Here is an 18971-nt window from a genome sequence, read left to right as displayed (position 1 = left end):
ACCCAGCCCCAATATCAACCCAAACCTGACGGCTTTGTTGTAAATAGTGTGAAATCGAGTGGCTCCCTGATAAGCCATATGGACAAAATTACCCTCTAAAATTTTGAGAATTACCCTCCCAACCCACTCCTATTCGGCTGGTATTGTTGTAAATAAAGCAAAATCAAAACAAATGTGAATAGTGCCTGCCCTCCCCCCTACTTTAGTGAAATTTTGAGAATTACCCTTCCAACCCACTCCTATTCGGCTGGTATTGTTGTAAATAAAGCAAAATCAAAACAAACGTGAATAGTGCCTGCCCTCCCCCTACTTTAGTATAGATAATTTTGAGAATTACCCTCCCAACCCACTCATATTCGGCTGGTATTGTTGTAAATAAAGCAAAATCAAAACAAACGTGAATAGTGCCTGCCCTCCCCCCTACTTTAGTATAGATAATAGCTTATTCTCCCTGTTTAAGGGCTGGTTTGGTATTGATGTGCTTTGGAAAAAAACTGTTTCTGCTGTGTTGTGAGAATAAGCTTATTTTTGTTGCTTCATGTTTTTAGTTTTTTTTTCATCCAAAACTGTAAAAATAAGTTGTTTTTAAGTGTTTACCAAACATCTTTTTTAGCTCAGTTTTTTTTATATCTATTTTATATAAAAGCACCTCAATACTGAACCAGCACTAACTCACCCGTTTGAGAACTGTTCATTTGCTACTGATTTGGTGGGTTTTGAGTCTCCACTTAGGAGAACATTCTGTCTCAATGAAATAAAGATGTGTAAGAAGTTTTTGTCCACATCTTTATTTTATTAGCATAGGATGCCACATGGCGGCAGATACCAGTGTCAAATAAGTTGTTCTCCTTAAGTACACCTAGTGGGATTCTAATTTCTTCAACTTGTCTTCGTGGTGGGACCCATGAGTCATTTTACTCGAGTCTAGTTAGTACGACTGAGCGAGTGCCTTGGAAATCCCATTTGGGCAAATAATGTCTTTTGCATGAATTTGTCAGGAGTATGGTTTGCTTGGCAGGAAACAAATGTAACCCATGGAGTTAGTTTTCTTTGCATGAATTCGTGCATAATTGTTACTTGCTGCATATTATCAAACATGTTCAGTATGTTACCAGATCACCAAAGCCAAACCATTAAATCCCACAAGAGTTTGTTTTAAGCATTCCACACACACACACACACACACACACGAGACATGGGTCAGATAATGAAAAACGAAATCTTGTGTAAAAGTAAATGCATTTTCTGAATTCATTCATTCTTTTATCGATTGATCAACCTCCCAATCCCAAATCGAAATGGAGGGGTAACACGACAGATTCTTCTTCCTCCGTTACCCAGTTGAGCCGCCAGCAGAAAACCAGTAAGACAACCCTAAAATTACAACCACTAGAAGGCATCTCAGACAGGCGGACAATAGTATACAGATACAACCTGCATTGCATTCACCACATCGCCAAAACCAAGAACCTAATTCTAACCCTACAACGAGGAGAAACACAAAATGAGCATCAAATACAAAATCAAACAGCCTTCCTGCCCGGCACACCCTCTCGGAGTACCGCCTAATTTCTCTGGAAAAGAAAAAGAGGTTAGAAACGGAGTCAGCTTGCATCCTGACTGCTTGAGATGACAAAATTACCACCTCATACTTTGTCAGCGAGTGAACTACTCTTAAACATCACAAAAGTACATTCTGTTGTCGCCGCATGCATGCCTAAAATGCCTAAGCACTAGTAGTTGATACAACTGTTGCCTTCCTGTCAACCGACTCGCTGTCGTCTCCACCTTTACTGCTTTCAGATGACGGAGCTAATTCTTTGTCACCCTCTTCCAACTGCAATACTTGAGATAAGTTATCAGATATTTGGTCCACGGATGAATCATGTTCAAGTATAACTGACGCAGCATCTGTTTTTGAGCTAATGTCATGTTCAGTTTTTGCCACTTCTTTGCTACTACTTCCTTTCAACTGCAGGGCTTGATCCAAACTATTGGAAATTTCCTTAACAGAATCAACGGCAACTGAATCAGAAGCATCTGTAGTCGAACTAGCTTGTTGTTTAACTTTCCTTTCCTTCAAGGAATTTTCCCGCTCATCATAAAATTCAAAATCATCTATAATAGATGTTCGTGCATCAAAATCGTTGAAAATTTTCAACAGCTCAATACCTTGTTTGAGATTCACCTAAGAATATTTCACCATCAAGAAATAAAATGTAAGGCAGATGTAAGCTTTGAATCTGCATAAGAGCCGAACTTTTTTTATTTGAAAGCAACGTAAGAGCCAAACTTAAACTAAGACAATAAGGTAAAAGCAAATAGATTGAATGCAATGCATGTGAACTGTCTACTACACAAGATTAATGTTTCGATCACTTCATACAAGAGTGATTTTAGACCACATGTAACCCATAGAGAAATAATGGATAAACAAAAAAATAGTTTGGAAAGCGATTTTTTATGGTTGACCCATTAGTTAAGACTTAAGAGCGCTCAATTACATCTAGATTCTAAATGGGTTCAAATAAGCCTTCTCAACTCCAATTCAAACTTGGCATGTTTATTATTTGGACAAGATAAACCCAACATGGCCCACCCACTTAATAGGTTTTGAGAGGACAAGGTAACTCCTAAATAAAACTCAAGAAAACGTCATGCAATACATCACGCTTTCAGAATGAACATGAAGTATACAAAATTCCAGTATAGTGATCTAATCTTAAAATCACAAATAAAATAACAAATAACAAATCACAAATCCAGTATCCGGTATCCTAGGGCTTCTCTAGGGTCATAGTGGCCACAAAAACGAAATAATTACTGACCATGCATAATTGAACACCAAGTCTAAACTGTTTTAGTTTGTAAATGAAAATGGAATTTTAATGAAAGTGACAAAGATGGAGAGAGATATGCTACCTCCTGACAATCTCGGCTGTGCGTGACAGGCTTATTATCATTATTTTCAAGTAGAATGTGACGGAACCGAATGTTAGGAACATCCTTTACAATATGCCACTGAACCGGAAATTGCCCACTCCACCTATCTTGCTGCCAGTAATCAGCATCCTTCTCAAAATCTACAGGTCCCACCATTTCCGCTACTCCACAAAACTGTCCGCTAGCATTAACCTGTAGTGAGTTGTAACCAACAAAATCTATGAGGACTTTCAAAACTAAAAAGCATATAGTTTAGATCATATCACCAACAAATATAGAATAACTTTATCACAGGCAACAAATTTCTTGTAAGCACCTATAGGGTTTCTGCAGAAAAGAACATGAAAGTCAGTTTATTCCCTTCGTCTAGTAGGAATACATACAATATTCTGTAGCAGGTTTAGTTGACTACACCTAAAAGAAAAAAGGTGAACAAAGAAAAATGACCACTTGAAACCACAAAAGCATTTTAGCAAACAGTTATTGGGTCCAAGGAATGATATATACGGAAATTTGCATGGCTTATATTACTGAATGAATCTCAAAGAGAGATTGCCACATTAAAACTTTTAGTTATCACCTGGATCTTATGGGCACCAACACCCAATCATTCTACCTAATGCTTTGTGATGCCGATACCAATCATATACTCACCCACTTTCAACTAGGACCCCCTCAGCCCAGTTGCTCCAACAGGTAGGAAGATAAGGACAGATTCTAAAAGTTATAAAAGAAGCATACCGAAAAGAATAGGAAGACTGCGCAGCTGCCTTTTATCTTCTTTGCCTCATGATAAGCAGCATCAAGTTTCTTGTTTCCATGAGGCGTGCTAGCCCAAACATTGTATTTAATACTTTTGTGAACGTTGTCCTCACTGAAAGACTTAATGATAAAGAATTTTGCATCCTCATATTCTGTGACAAAATCTAGCCGGTTCAATGAATCAAGGTTAATTCCAGAAGCAGATAGATCCATTATCCTAACACTACATGAAGAACTCTGGTCGGAAGTACTCTTTCCCTTCATCTTCAAAGCCCTTGGTCCGTGAATGCGGTTATTGAAGATATCATGTGAATTATTATAAATGGAAACTGAATCCCAGTCCCTCTCTCTTCTTCTGGCTTTGTCAACATTTGGTCGGTTCTGGTCATTACCAAATGAATATGAAGCACCACCAGAGTTTGAGCTCTGATAAGAACTACCAGGAGGATAGCGTCCACCAAAGGAACTTGAAACCAATCCGTATCCATGCATTGGTCTCTGTTGATGAGAAATCTGAAAGTAAATCATAGATCATCTCTTAGTCATTCCCATAAAAAGTGCATCAAGTTGGCATGGCAATGGTTCAAGTTTAAAAAGGAAATTCAACACTTGATATGCATAAACATTAGAGTAAATAAAAAATAATCAACAGAGTCCATAGATTTCATTTTAGTTATAAAACCCAAACTGAGATACAATTATAGATAATATGCCAAATCTTATGAGCCTTAAATGAGATGATAGTAGGAATGACCCCCAAGTATGGTTAGCATTTCAAATATTCAAGAATTGACTCATGGAAGGGCAGCACTGTCTTATCCGACTAGTAGCATGAGTAACTAAGACCCTATCAAAAACAGTCATACACCAATTGCAATGCCTTTGACCCATAATCTTTTTTCGTACCATGACATGTTTCAACCTCTACCACATTTCTAGGAAGAAAGAGTCCAAATGATGTCCGAGGATGACAAAAAACTACCAAAATTCCCACCCCAAAAGAGAAGGGGAAAAACATGACTAAAAGAATGTAATATAATTAACATGACATATCTCTGAAATCTTGAATTACACCAAGAACATGTAAATGTGTACCACCAATGTGGGTGCAATAATACTATATTCCTTTTATAAATACAAAAGTAGTATTGTGATCACCAAGCACATGGAAATAACTATGGTGCTGACCATAACATAAAAACATGCCTCCTATACTTAATTAACATATAAGTATGACCAAAGTTGTATGTGTTTTTAGATTTCTAACAACAGTACTAGTAGCACTATAGCAATTCTTCCAGTCTACGAACATCTCTTTATCAAGGAATTAATATAGTGAAGTTAAAAAGAAAACAAACCTGCCCAGCATTGTGTTCGTATGACCCAAAAATGCCCGTTGGTGGAGAATAAATTGTTGCCGATGCTAAAGGACTAGAACCAAGATGTCCAGACAGATCTCCACTAAATGATCTATAATTTACCATGTAACCTGATCCTGGCCCATAGCCCATGTTGTCAGTGCTACTACTTTCTGATGTCATCAACTCAGATGGCTGGGGGTAGTAAGATGGAGAAAAAGGGACCTGCTGTGTAGAATAAAGTTGGCCATCTACCATTACAGGCAAAGGAGTAGCGACTGGTGAATACTGTCCATATGCAATTTCGGGATTAAAGCCATAACCAGAGTGAAACAGAAGAGAGGGATTATCATTGTAGATGACCTGAAATGACAACAGAAAAATAAACCACAGGTAAGTTTGGCTCAAAAGGAAATCATCAGAAGAATTGCACAAGTGAAGATATACTCACTGGTGATAAAACATGCATTCCATCAGCATTATATGGAGAATATCCATCCCAAGTACCTGTGTTATTGCCATAATCTGAAAACAAATGGAACTTTAAAATCTGAATCCTTACAACTTTAATTATATGCTATGAGAAGAGTAGCAGAACATTGTCAATATTACCAAAAGCTTTTATTTCTTATGGGGAACACCGAAAAGAATCATGACATTTAAAACATAGTTCATGAAATCCCACAGAGAAAGAAGCAACGCTAAGAGTTCACATGAATCAAACTACAGTTAACATCAAACCACTACATCATGAACTCCTGGAGAAAGAAACAAAAGTTCAGAACTTGACTTAACGTGCAAGTGCAATGTCTGTCACAACACTTGAGAGTTTATGGGAATCAGACTATAGCTAACGTCAAACCACTACTATTTAGCCAATCCTGATGTTCTTAAAGCAAAGACAGCAGAAAAGGGTGAACAAACTAACCACCATAAATGTTCCGTTCATGAGATGAATACAAATTAAGCAGATGGGGGGTGCTTCGTGCTCCACTAACATCTGAAGACTTGGGTTGTTCTGTAACATCATCTGAAGGCCCTATGATGACTACAGCTGGAGAAGGATTCGCTGAAACTATTCTTTCATCTTCGGGCAAAAGTGGCTGAATATAAATTACAAAATCAATAAAATACAGCTACCAAAGCCTTTGAATACATAGGAATAAAAAAACAGATACAACATTCTTAATAAATATACAACCAACTACCTGCTCTTTCAAGATATGTGACTTAACAGGTCTCTCTCCTGCACCCAGAATTGCAGATGTTCAGTATAACAGATGAACAATAGAAGCACAGACACAACAAAAACATCACCATGGAACAAAACAACCCTATCTTCGGGTTTGGGGATCAAGAATTCAACTAAAACACAGGAAACAACATAAATTTTTCGAGAATAATGACCTGAAACATAATGCATTCCGCAAACTATACTTGGCAGCGGACCAACAAAGAATTCTCATTAAATCAACCGACAAAGAATTCTCATTAAATCAACCAACAAAGAATTCTCATTAAATCAACCAACAAAGAATTCTCATTAAATCAAACTAATTGGAAAATACCAAAATCAACGTGAATGACAGAAAATAACACCGACCCACAAATTCTTATTGAATATCAACAAACAAGCAAACACAGTAGACACAGAACATCAAACATTTCCGCCCAAAAAACAAAAAACTGGAAAAAAGAAGAGATACCAGTGGAGACGATCCGATCTTGGTCGCCTTGATGCTTGTCCATATATCTAAGATAGGGATCTATGAGAAGAGAAGCAGCTACGACGAAAGGAAAATTTCAAAACAATGAGAAAATGTTGGAGGGGAGAGAGAAACAGAGAGGGGTTTTTGGTGTTTTGAAAGAGGGAAAAATAATAAAAGAGGGTTTTAGGTTTTGTAACAGGAGAGAGAGAGGACTGGACGATTTCATTTGGGTGCTTTTATATTAATTTGGCTTTCTGATTAAGGCGGTCCTTTTGAATTTTGGTGGGATAATTGGTTTAGGCTCGTTTAGTTTATCATTTAATCACGGGCTAATTATATTTAGAAAGTAATTTCCACTTACTATTTTTCTTTTCCACATAATTGTGGTTCGTTATTCAGGTCTAAAATGCAATTAAATAAATAAGCGTATAGAATAAGAAAAATGTCTGTGAAAATTATTTCCGATATATTTACTCCCTTTTACTTTTCACAAACTTACAATGTTGTATGATACTTCTCATATGATTATTTATGTTGTAAATGTTATTTATATTTCAATCACATAATAATTTACTTGAAGGGAATCCAAACTTAATTTAAGAGGGCAAACTTACAAATGAGTGAGCAAAACTGCATTAGCGAAAATATAGAAAGAACATGATATCTTATTGTACATACTATCGTTTGTTAAAAATAAAAAAATAAGAATATGATCTCTTATTTTAACTAATCATTAGCCAAACATTTGAAATATTTGGACATGTTGTATACATTGGTTTGTCACGAATGAGAAAGTCTTACATACAATCAAGCGAATGCGTCATTCTCTCTCAAAAAATGGGGGGATACGTGGTGGGTAGGGTAATGCTAAAAAAATGTAATTTTTCATTAAAATAAACAGTACTAAAAGTTTTTCATTAAAATTCACATATATAAAACTTGTGGGGCGATGGGTAGGTAGGGCTTGGAGATGTATTGCTCGTGTGCGTGTGGTTTCATGGGGGGCACGTGATCCGCACTTGGGAGTCTACTAGTTGACATGCTGGGCGCAAATATACATCCATCAACAACCGTACTCAGTTGTTTGGGCAAGGAATCGGCAGCTCCTTGGTTATGGATAAGAGTTTACTTGCCGAGATAGAAGGCTCTCTTTCTTTCCTTCAATTTATTTCTTGTTCCTGTCCCTTTGAGTACCTTACATCTGCCCACTCCGAGCGGACGGATGAATTCCTCTTCACGAAGGTTCTTCAACAATGAGTGCAAAAGCAAGGCAGCATCCCTGCCGGACATTTGACGTGGTTTGGTGAATGGCCTTGAGTAAGCATGCCATTTTAGTCAGTGAAGGCCCAGCTGGCTTCCTGAACTGACCTGACCTGACCCAGTGAGAGTGAGGAGTCTCGAAAACGAAATAATAAAGCTTTATTTTCATAGAGGTCAAATGGTCCTTCCCTTACAGGATGGAAGTAAAGGTATTGAAAGCAAAATCCTGGTCTGTTTCACAACAATCCCAAAATTCAAGAATTGCTTTTGTATTCGTTGAATTCAATCTACAAGCAATTCCTTCCTTGTAGATTGAAGTAGACAACTGTTGAGTTGAATTCTCTCCTGTTCAGCTTGGCCCGAGCCTTGCTCCGCATGCCAGGTACTAACATATACAAATTTCAAAACTTAAGCATATATGTAGATTTGATCGTACGTACTATGTATCAACATCTTCTGCTGTTTTTATACCACATTTATCATTTATGGGTATGAATGAATGAATGATATCCCAACAACTACGATGTCCTAAACCTGTATATATGATAAATCAAGGACAGAAAAAAAAAAAAAAAAAAAGTAATCTTCCTGGTACATGCTACCTTGCTCCAAATTCTCTTAGATGCCAGAGAAAATCCAGATGAAGAATTTTACTAGTGACGCTTCATTTCCCGGAATATGTTTGTCACCTTTGGGGATAATCTTGGAAGGAATTTAAACAGCTGCACAGAAATACAATGGTAGACGAACATTTAACAATGCTATCAAATTGCAAAGATATACAAGCAGTAAAGCGTGTACGAAAATGAATATCACTGTGTATGTTCATAAATATTTCAAACACATCCGTATATATGAGGCACAGCCAGAGTGAAATGAACAAAGCATTGCAGCTTGGAGAACTAGTTTTGGTACTTATAAATTGGACTTTAGTAAGTAAGCATGTAGATAGCTTTGAGTGGAAAGACAATAGAGGGGATCCAAGTCTATACCATTTCGCAAGTCTTGGTAAGCATAACCATGAAAATTGTAACTTTTGCGGAAACTGAAATTACTAGACAGTAGAGTAAAACATACCCATAGTTTGACACATGCATCCATGATGACTGGAATCAGGCAAATGAAAAAGGTTACGGCTGACTGATCAACCTCAAGCCCATAATGCTCAACAAAAATTTCTAACAATGTTTGCCAACCAGACTCAGAATGATACCTGCAGGTATGCAGTTGTATATCGCAATCAGAAAGGTTTGATATGCACACATTTTGGTCACACAAGGATGAGTAAGATGGCGATCACAGAAATGAAACTGAAGAAATTGGAACTAAAAGATGGCATTCAAATATGAAATTATATATACCATCATCCCGAAAGCTTCCCTAAGGGACACTGTGCATCCTTGACATGCAATAATACACACACACACACACACACACACACACACACACACATATATATATATATATAATGTGTGTGTGTGCCTGTCTGTATATATACATTTATGGGGTGATATCCTCTTACCACATAACTGGATAACTTAGGTCATGAGACTGTGAATCTGGACTACACTGTATCCCAAGAGCCCGCCAAATCAGTGGTCCATATTAACAGTCTAGCAATATAACATACTAAGCTATCTGGCAAGAGAAAATTCCATATATGTGTATGTGTCTTTAATATTATAGCTTTCCATAGTAGTAAGCAAATATGAATAGCCACTGTCTTGTATACTAATTATGGTAACAGAAAAAAACACAGTACCGAACAAAAGAGCAGTTTATTACCCTAAAAAAATATCTGTGATAAGTATAATTAGAAATGCCTTCCCGGTATCTGAAATATTATTTATTATCTTATAACCAGTAAACTTCACCAATGCTACCTGCAAAAGAAAGATAACAAATAAAAAACGGAATACAATCGATTTAACAAGACTTAGTGCAGAGTTCTTAGGCTAAAGTTCATACCTGTGCAGACATCTTAAATAAGAAACAAAATTGTCTCCATGAAAACAAGTAAGCTCCTTGTGACAGTAACTACAAAGTATATCTTCATGGTTACTCCATGAAGTTAAGCTATAATTTCATTGCCGAACTGATAATCAAACAACATGATCTCCAACAAATAGCCAGGAAAATTCTCTCTTACTTTTACATAACAAATATTGATGACTGGAATTTATGTCTATACAAAGCAAGACTATTATTGAGATTATAGTATAGGACTTGATGAGAATGAAGTAATGAACCAACGTGAACTCCAAATCTATGAATATTAATCATAAACTCTTAAAGCTCACCTCTGATAGGAAATGATATAGCTTTCGTACTTTTGTAACTTTATCTGCTTCATTCCAATTACTTAGACCTAATATGTGTTGCTTCTTATGTCACCACTCCAATCTCGACATCAAATGTTTTATAGTCTTGACCTACTATAGATTTATTTCTGGCAATATTTACTTTGATATTGATAGCATAATCCTGATCAGATAAAAGGCATCACAATTTCACTATTTTGTTGACGAGTATTCTGAAAGCAATGAGGGCGCATATTCATCATTCTAACCAAATAGATGATAAATAGACCAAAAAAGACCGCATGGATCACAAATTGACAATTAAGAAAAGGCTAAGAAAAAAAAACACTCATACCTAATAATGCAATAACCGATCATACTACTATTTATGCAAGACAAATGGGGTTGTTAACTGTAACATTCCAAGGACATTCAATTTTAGGCAATGCTATTAGGATCATAATGCACCACATAAACAAAGTAATAGTAACTCACTTTATTCTGATTGCTGTATAAAAGAATGAATAATGAGATCCCGAATATCATATCTGACCATATGTTGGCAAATGCTTTACGATTCTCTAATCTCCATTCATCTCTCAGCTCTAATCTGTTGAAGCCATAAGAAAAGTAATTTGGATGACATTCGTCACTGAAACTAAAGTCCAAAATCTAGCTTAAGAAGATTAAATCATAAAGGGAACTTTCCAATATTATCTCAAGAAATAATACTCACTTTCAACATTTCTGGCACATTACACTGTAATTAAAAATATGAAATCATTCACATAGGAAAATTTATTAGCCAACAACCACAACAACAACAACAACAAAGCCTTATTCCACTAAGTGAGTTCGGCTGTATGAATCCTAAAACGCCACTGCGCTCGGTTTTGGGCCAAGTCTTCCGTTATAGTTATACCCGTACTTTTTGAATACTTGATAACCTTTTAGAGTTACGGATCTCTGAAATGTGAGATATTTTGTTATGAAGATCCAAATGTCCAAGTGTGCAATGAGAAAAAAGCCCAGCTATAAATTTACACCATAGCATCATAATCATATTAATGAAAAAAATTCCAGCTAAAAGAAAATCTGTTTTCTAATGACAGGTGCCATGTGTTTATAGGTTCAAAGAGTTAGCTGGTTATGTTTTGGATTACTTACACATTAGTTGTACAATGATAACGCATTCATTTTAATAAAAAATGCCTTTCTTTCTTTCTTCCTTCTTGGTACGATTCTCCCTGTCTTGTCACTCTATGTTACAAGAGTTCAGATTTTCTTCCTTCTTTTTTTCTGCAAGCATATATCCATATCTTTCCCAGCCCTCTAATTTGAACTTCTAAAGTTCCAGTTTTGGTCATACTCTGTACAGTTCTTCCAATGTTAGTGTGTCACCTCCTCTACCTTGTACCTTATTGTAAACCCCACTCCGATTGCAGGTACAGTTTCTCTGAAGGATAGTGGTGCTGCTATCCTAGAACTCATGTAGTGGCATTACTTAGCCTACATGTTGAATTCCCAACTACCTTTTTATCTTAAGATATATTATAACTGTCCTGGGTTAAATCTTCACTCTTAACTTTTTATCCGATTTAAAGGCTTTCAGCATGTTATAACTTATGGAGGTTTACACATTGGAACTAGTCATTGATGTAATGATCTAACTAATAAGTTCTACATGTTTGACTGTTTATGTGGTGATATGTTCTAGGGTCACAAGTCATAAACTATACTGCTCAAGTCTTGGCATGTGTGACTATTTTTAGCTCATTTATAGAATAATTCATTGTAATTTACCCACTCTACTCAATAGTGATTTTGTGAACCTAATGAAAAATTGGATAGATATTAAGGACCAAAACAATAATGTTATGGAGGCTCTTTCCAGAGGAGAACCAAAGAGTGGCAATCTTACGCTTTATGCCGCAACTCCCACCAAACCTCGTCATCAGAAAGCGGTGGAGATTTACCAATCTCCATCTCAAGATGAAATCTTGCTCTCTCCATTTTTAATTCATCAATCATTTGGAGCTTTTGATTTCTTCTGACATCAAGCAACTGTGCTGCAAGTGGTACGGTCTTCACATATCTGTTCCCAAGCAAGTGGGTGCTCGATCCATTAGTTCATAATTTTAGAGGTAAAAGTAATGGTTAAAAATGAAGTTAATACCAGGTCCAATGCAAAAAAGACTATGTATGTATTTCTGCACGTATGTACGCATATTACAACACAAACAGCCTAACCATAGTGGTTCAAAACTAACTCAATTTTTTGACATGATTACTGAAATTTAAAGCTTGCAAAATAGAACCAACCTAACTCCAGAGGCATCAAATGGTTCCTTAGGAAATTGACCTACCCAACAGGAAAGTTCCAAGTTAAGGAGGTCCAGGAGGAGTAGAGAAGTTACATTTAGAGAAGTATGTGAAATTCTGTAGTCTACACCACTCAATTGCACTATGCACACATGCCCTTCTTTAAAAGAAGAAAATTTATGGCAGCCACTTATTTAAAAATACGTTTCTGATGCAGTCTTCTTTTCTGGCATCAATATACCCTGGAAGTTTGTTGAATAATTTCCTTAAGCTATCCCTTAGGAATGGTGGAACGAAGGAAATGCATAATGAAGTTAATATATATATATATATATATGGAAAGTAGTTTTAAATTCCAAAGACACAGGATTGGATATTGATATTTAAAGGCATTCACTTGGAAATTTATCAAGGCAACATTCACACACCGTAAACCACCCTCTTTTGAAATGTGTGTGTGTGTTAATTTATATATCTGATAAGCAAAGAGATAATGGTTACCTGTCTAAAAAGGGCATCAGAACATAGTCGTGAACCACAAAATCCAAGGCCCAGGGTATGATTATTAATACTGCTAAAAATTTAGCCTGTAAAAAGGATGAATGTGGCTTATAATTAGCGCAATTAGTCCTTTAACAATAGAAGAAGATCGAAACATGAATTAGCACAAGATTAGTATTTCTAAGGGGAAAAATGCAGGCTGGCTGACAGAAAATAACAACTCAAGCCATGTAATGTAACTCTGCTGCGTGTCGTAATAACATCCAAAACAGAAACAATTATTGAATGCGGCTTAACAGTTAACACAATCACATAAACAAAACCACACACTCAACTCAAAGCAAAGAAAATGTACATTGTTTTTGTACTAGTTCTAGTTACCGAATTGAGTGAGGCATAGCGAAAAACACGGTCTTCATAGAGCATGTCCTCATCATCATCTTCTTCCCTTCCGAGGACGAAATTGCTGAGAGAGTAAAGCAATCCCCTTTCTTGAGCAGGATCCGACTGTACAGATGCTTCCCAGAAGGAAGTAGATTTAGAATTAGAATCCACAAACCAATCCTCCCACTTGCGGTTCTCCTCGTTGGTCAAATCCTGCTGCGCTTCCCTCAGCTCCACGATTGCTTCTGCCCTCGTCTTCCACGCCTCAAATTTCTCAGCTTCTTCACCTTTTTCCGTGGAGGCAGCTGCGGAGGATCCATCCAAGTCCTCCTCCTCCGTCGCCAGCATGTCGTCCTCCTTCAAACCAAGCCAATTCCCGTCGTCGTCGAAAAAGAATGTTTGCCACCAAGTCCTTTTCCTTTTCCTTTTGCCACCAGCATTTGGAATGTGCCCCGCAGCGGCAGACCTCCACCGCCTTGTATCAACCACCAGTGCAGTCGACCAATTTCTGTGCAGAATGAAGGTGTTGCGGCTGAGCAGCCTGAGCTTGGGGTTAACAAAGATAAAGGTTTTGCAGAAGACGGCGGGGGAGGACATGATTAACATAGTAAGCCCACATTTTTCAGCTTCTCAAAGCAAAAAATGAAAATTCAAACATGAACATCAAAACTACTTGGTGGATAAAGAGCTTCTTCACTCTTCACACATCAGGGAAGGAAAGAGGATAACGGTTGGTTTAGTTATTCTTTATTTTATTGGGCTAATATCATAATAATAAATATTTTGGGTTATGGTTATTATATATTTGCCCTCTCAACTTTTTGCCTTATCCTCTTTGCTTCTTATTATTATTTGTTTTCCAAATCAGTCCTTAAACTTTACAAGTTACAAGTGTGTTGAGTAAGGATTCAATTTTAAGCAAATTAGCAAGGTGATGCATTATAAGTTATAACTAGGGGTGGTTCGGTATGGGATACCGAACCAAAACATTTGTCCCGATTCCCAAACCAAAATTTTCGGGAATCCCAATTTCAATACCGATCCCAAACCAATTTTTCGGGAATCCCAATTTTCGAGAATCCCAAAATATTTTCGGGATTTTGGGAAAAATTGGGAATCCCGAAATAGTTTTGGGCTTTTGAAGTTTTGGACTAAATTTAACATATTATGCTTTTGGGCTAAAATCCAACCTTTTATATTGAAAATTTGGGCTTTTGGGCAGGCTGCCAATTTGCCCAATTTGTTGTTACACTAAAATTTGAATCTACACAAATTAGCCAATCTGAAATCTGTGCACAAATGGCTGAAATCTGTGCACAATAGCATCCTTAATCTGCCTATTCAATTTCTAATACACATGCATGCAATAAAAATAAATTAAGTGACAAATCCAAAAGCAAAAAAAATTAGTTACAAGCCAAGGTTTTATAATAAATAAAGTAACAAACCCAAAAGCAAAAAAATTAGTTATGAGACAAAGTTTCAAAATAATTAAGTTACAAACCAAAAGCAAAAAAAGCAAAACTTAAAGTTTATGAAGATTGTTGGCCTCTTCGGCCCCTTGCTTCTTGTCTGGCTATCTCTGCCTGCAACAAAACAATGTTTGATAAGGCTAAAAAAACAAAACATCAGTGCATCATGTCCAAAATTTAGCAAATGTAAGCACACATTTTGCTAAAAACTAGTTATTACAGGGATGATTGCTCACAAAACAAATAGTTCTCTGCAGAATTTCCCAAGAACCAGTGTAGACTAGAAATAAACATACAACACGCTACACAGAGGATCACAGAGAAACCTAGTCTTCGTTTTCTAATACCCACATAGCACTGCAATCAGTTAAACTTAAAAGTAAGAGAAGTTCCCAGATATTGTTTTAAAAACTAAAAATAAAAATTAGGCGTGTAAGAATGAAAAGAACCCAGTTAGATGTGAACTAGTAATGAAAGGAACCCAGTTAGATGTGAACTAGTAATGAAAAGAACCCAGTTAGATGTGAACTAGTAAAGGTTGCAATAACAATTAAAAAAAAGAAAAAAATGCAGATGATTGGGCATATTTGTGCTCTGCTTAACTAATCAGAGCAATTCAGTCTAAACTTCAAGTCTGTTATTCTGCATTTCAGATGCAACAAAAATTAAACCTCCAATTGGGTTCATAGATATAAACAAAAAAAAGTAGTAAAATTGATGGTGCAAACAAACAAAAAAGAATCTCATAACAACAAAATTGAATTCAAACCAGAAAATGAAATTGAACCCGAGGTGTCTGACGGAAAGACTGAGCGAACAATGTTCACTTAACCATTTTTCCCTTTGGTGCTTACAACCATTGAGTTAACCTTTGATAGTTCAGAAATGTGATAACAAAATTGAAAATTTATGCACTGAAATCAATCCGTTCAGATTCACACCCACAGGGCCACACCACATACAGATTCAAACTCAAATTCGAACTCGCATATACAGATTCACACCCACATACAGATACCCAAATGGCAATACACAATGATTCGAACTCCCAAATGCCGTAAATTCGAACTCACATACTCAAATAATGAACTTTATCGAACAAAAACGTACCTTTTGATAAAAAGCTCATGAATTCGAGAACCCAGTTGGAAATTGAATCTTCCGCTGAATAATACAGAAAAACTGAAGAAAACAAATGGGGGAATAATACACAATGAATTCCAAACCCTAAGTTAAATTTCAAAAGGAAGACAGAAATTAGATTTCAAAACACTAAATTAAATTAATTACCTAATTTGGGATGACAGAGATTCGAACTCAGTGCTGGATGGAGAGTTCCCCAGAGAGAGATCGTCGCGACAGAGAAAGGTGGCGTACAAGTGGCTGTGTGGTGAAGGAAGGCTGGAGAGTCAGATGTGGCGGTGGCCGGTGGCTAGCCGGAATTCGTCACAGAGAGAGAAAGGGAGAGAGAGAGAGAGGGAGAGAGAGGGAGAGAGAAATGAGCTGAGGGCTCGCCGACTTGGTAATGGAGAGATCAGAGATGAGATGAGGAGGGCTCGGCCGCTCGGCTATTCGATAGAAATGGAAGGGAAGTGGACTGTGAAAGTGAAATGGTATACCGTATGCAGCATGCTGACCTAAAAACAAACCAACGGCATAGATTAAATCCAAAACAATCAACGGTTCATATAATTCTTTTATAATTAAAAAATATTTATATATAAAATATTTATTTTTGGTTCGGTATGGGAATACCGAAAAAATGAAGATGCAAAACCGATTCTCGTACCGAAAATATCGGTTTGGTTCGGGATAACATACCGAAAATTTCGAGAATTTTGGTTTGGGATCGGGATTTTTTCGGTTTGGTTTGGGATTTTTGGGATTTTTTTCCAGCCCTAGTTATAACCCGAGCCAACTAGCACAACGTCTCTACGAGTGAGTAAGCACTTGACCACTTTTAAATTGAAAGACCAAGGTGAAAGAACCCAAAAGTTGAAGGGGCAAATGTTTATAAAATCCATAGTATTTAAATTGGAAAAAGAATTAAAGAGGTCGGGTGGACCCGATTATTATATAGGTCTGATTTGACCCGATTTTGAAGTACGATACTTTGTCTCTCTGAGTCTAGACTAGTCTAGGTGACGTTGAATTGAGGAGGGAAAGAGAGATGGAGACGGTGGCGGGTATGGTGGTTTCGAATAACCTGCAGAAGTGGGTGGTGGTGGCTGGCGGTGGACACTGCAACATCCATCGATAACCACCTCAACTGAATCACCGCAACATGCATCGGCTTGGGCGACCACCGAGTATGCCTGTATAAAGTGAGCTCGTTTTCTTTCTTTGCTTTCCTCTTTGCTGTTATTCTTCGTATCAATGTCCTAGTGTGATTGTTTCGGATTCATTTAAGCCGTATAATCAAACGATCGTCATAGCCATTTTCCAAATCTTGATTCTTTTCTAACAGATTCCTTATTATTGATTAATACAGGCAAGGCAACAAATTGATGTTTTGGCTGTAATTGTATCTGAAATTAGATTGGATACGATGCACTTCTCTTGGAAATTCGTTAAAGATGTCTGCTCCCATTAAGACTTGGCGCGCGTGTGTATAATTGTATTGCTTCTCATAGCTGGACGGAATAGGTAAACAAAATCTTGCCTCTCAAATGCAAGCTTCTACGAGCCTTGCAATTTATCTGCTTATTTGTATTGCATTTTTCGTTTTATTTTTTCCTCGTTGTTGGGATTTTATGTTCATCAATATTGTTTGTATGCGTTTATTGTCATCTCCAACCACAAGACTCCTAACCTTAATCGTCTAGTGTAACACCGCTAACTCCTACGTTTTCCAGACAATTTAACTGAACACGACATTAGCCCAACCAAATGCAAGTTGTATAATTGTGATTTCACTTTCTTCTGGCAGGTGAAGCTTTTACACAGGGCATCTGAGAGGCTGACATGACGTTAGGCTTAGCGAGAGCAATTTCTTGTAATTTCTTCAAAATACGTTGCTTGTATGGCCAAATGCACTTTTTATACTTTAAAACCTAATTAGGAGAGATTTATATGTCCAATTCTCTACTGAATTTTCTCATCAGATACTTTGAATAAAGCCTATAGTTTCAGTGTTTCATTAACTAAGGTATCTATATTGCTTACTCATGGATATCATTTTGATCATTGAGCTTTGTATTATTTTGGAGATGTTTTGTTGATTCCTACAAAGTCTATTTACATATGTATTTATGTATGTGTGTAATGTGCGTGTGTCTATACATATACGTACCTATGTATGAGTGTAGGTGTGCATATGCGTTGATGCATGTATATCTCCTTTAGAAAAGTGGCTTAAACCTAACAAGTGCTTTGTTTCGTGTCTTGCCAACTGCGGTTCTATGCATTTGGAAGCTTCATGTCTATAGCAAACTCGCCCACGTGACGGTATCTCTTCCGCCACGTACATCTTGTTATATCACGTGCCACCATCATGGTATTTCCACCTGCACTCAATGCATGCTCCTCATTTTGGATCTTATTCACATCCATTATCTTCCTTCCATAAATGGCTTCCTACAGTAGTTCTTTGCATATCCTACTCTTCCACTATCTTGAGACTTTCTCTTTGTGAGTCACCTTTCCAATGGATATGGGGAGAACCTCTACTTTGAAAAAGGTTTGGCGACAGAGAGCCCCAGGACACTATAAGGGTGTTCAAATGAGGGCTTGGGGTAGATGGGTTTCCGAAATCAGGCTTCCAAAATCCGGGATCAAGATATGGTTGGGCACTTATGATGCCCCAGACCAGGCAGCTCGAGCCTACGATGCTGCTGTGTATTCCCTTCCCCTTTCCCCATTCCTAAGAAAGGATATTTGCTTGTTTTTTGAACTGTTGTGTGTTTTTAACGACTTGGCTTTTCTTTTCAAGTGTTGGTACATGAATAAACGATATGATGC

At 37.1% G+C, this 18971-nt stretch overlaps 2 protein-coding genes and 1 long non-coding RNA gene across 6 annotated transcripts; 1 reads left to right on the top strand and 2 right to left on the bottom strand.

Moving 5' to 3' along the window:
* Positions 1-1222: 1222 nt before the first annotated feature.
* Positions 1223-6988, bottom strand: LOC126619990 (YTH domain-containing protein ECT3). Its single transcript, XM_050288447.1, has 8 exons — positions 6770-6988; positions 6272-6309; positions 5992-6166; positions 5515-5588; positions 5064-5426; positions 3685-4218; positions 2923-3135; positions 1223-2188 (listed from the first exon to the last, which is right to left on the bottom strand). Exons 1-8 carry the CDS (start codon positions 6810-6812, stop codon positions 1727-1729), a joined length of 1902 nt encoding a protein of 633 aa, XP_050144404.1. The 5' UTR covers positions 6813-6988; the 3' UTR covers positions 1223-1726.
* A 1297-nt stretch (positions 6989-8285) lies between these two features.
* LOC126620040 (chloroplast envelope membrane protein-like) lies at positions 8286-14265 on the bottom strand. 4 transcript variants are annotated; one of them, XM_050288500.1, is made up of 8 exons: positions 13537-14265; positions 13156-13241; positions 12254-12427; positions 10828-10942; positions 10001-10069; positions 9818-9915; positions 9110-9245; positions 8286-8754 (listed from the first exon to the last, which is right to left on the bottom strand). In XM_050288500.1, the coding sequence occupies exons 1-8, from the start codon at positions 14143-14145 to the stop codon at positions 8686-8688; spliced, it is 1356 nt and encodes a 451-aa protein (XP_050144457.1). In that variant the 5' UTR covers positions 14146-14265; the 3' UTR covers positions 8286-8685. The 4 variants fall into 4 exon arrangements, 2 of the variants coding, with proteins under 2 accessions (XP_050144457.1, XP_050144458.1); XM_050288501.1 differs by lacking the exon at positions 10001-10069; XR_007622229.1 differs by lacking the exon at positions 8286-8754 and having other exon boundaries at positions 9195-9245; positions 9818-10516.
* A 2868-nt stretch (positions 14266-17133) lies between these two features.
* Positions 17134-18154, top strand: LOC126617689 (uncharacterized). Its single transcript, XR_007621476.1, has 3 exons — positions 17134-17335; positions 17503-17657; positions 17941-18154. It is a non-coding gene; the product is annotated as an uncharacterized LOC126617689 (long non-coding RNA).
* The last annotated feature ends 817 nt before the right edge of the window (positions 18155-18971 follow it).

Source organism: Malus sylvestris, chromosome 4, assembly GCF_916048215.2.
Source record: "Malus sylvestris chromosome 4, drMalSylv7.2, whole genome shotgun sequence".
Classification (NCBI taxonomy): Eukaryota; Viridiplantae; Streptophyta; class Magnoliopsida; order Rosales; family Rosaceae; genus Malus; species Malus sylvestris.
The sequence above is the reverse complement of the archived record's forward strand: the minus strand, read 5'-3'. Positions and strand labels throughout refer to the sequence as shown.

What these genes read in the sequence shown, in the direction of transcription:
- LOC126619990 (XM_050288447.1), bottom strand. Translation starts at nt 6,812, where the DNA reads ATGGACAAGCATCAAGGCGACCAAGATCGGATCGTCTCCACTG. An exon ending in CACATATCTTGAAAGAGCAG is followed by an intron (nt 6,167 to 6,271) that starts GTAGTTGGTTGT and finishes ATTTATATTCAG; the next exon opens with CCACTTTTGCCCGAAGATGA. An exon ending in ACGAACACAATGCTGGGCAG is followed by an intron (nt 4,219 to 5,063) that starts GTTTGTTTTCTT and finishes ATTTACTTTCAG; the next exon opens with ATTTCTCATCAACAGAGACC.
- LOC126620040 (XM_050288500.1), bottom strand. Translation starts at nt 14,145, where the DNA reads ATGTTAATCATGTCCTCCCCCGCCGTCTTCTGCAAAACCTTTATCTTT. An exon ending in GCTATGCCTCACTCAATTCG is followed by an intron (nt 13,242 to 13,536) that starts GTAACTAGAACT and finishes TCCTTTTTACAG; the next exon opens with GCTAAATTTTTAGCAGTATT. An exon ending in ATCACAGATATTTTTTTAGG is followed by an intron (nt 9,246 to 9,817) that starts GTAATAAACTGC and finishes GCATACCTGCAG; the next exon opens with GTATCATTCTGAGTCTGGTT.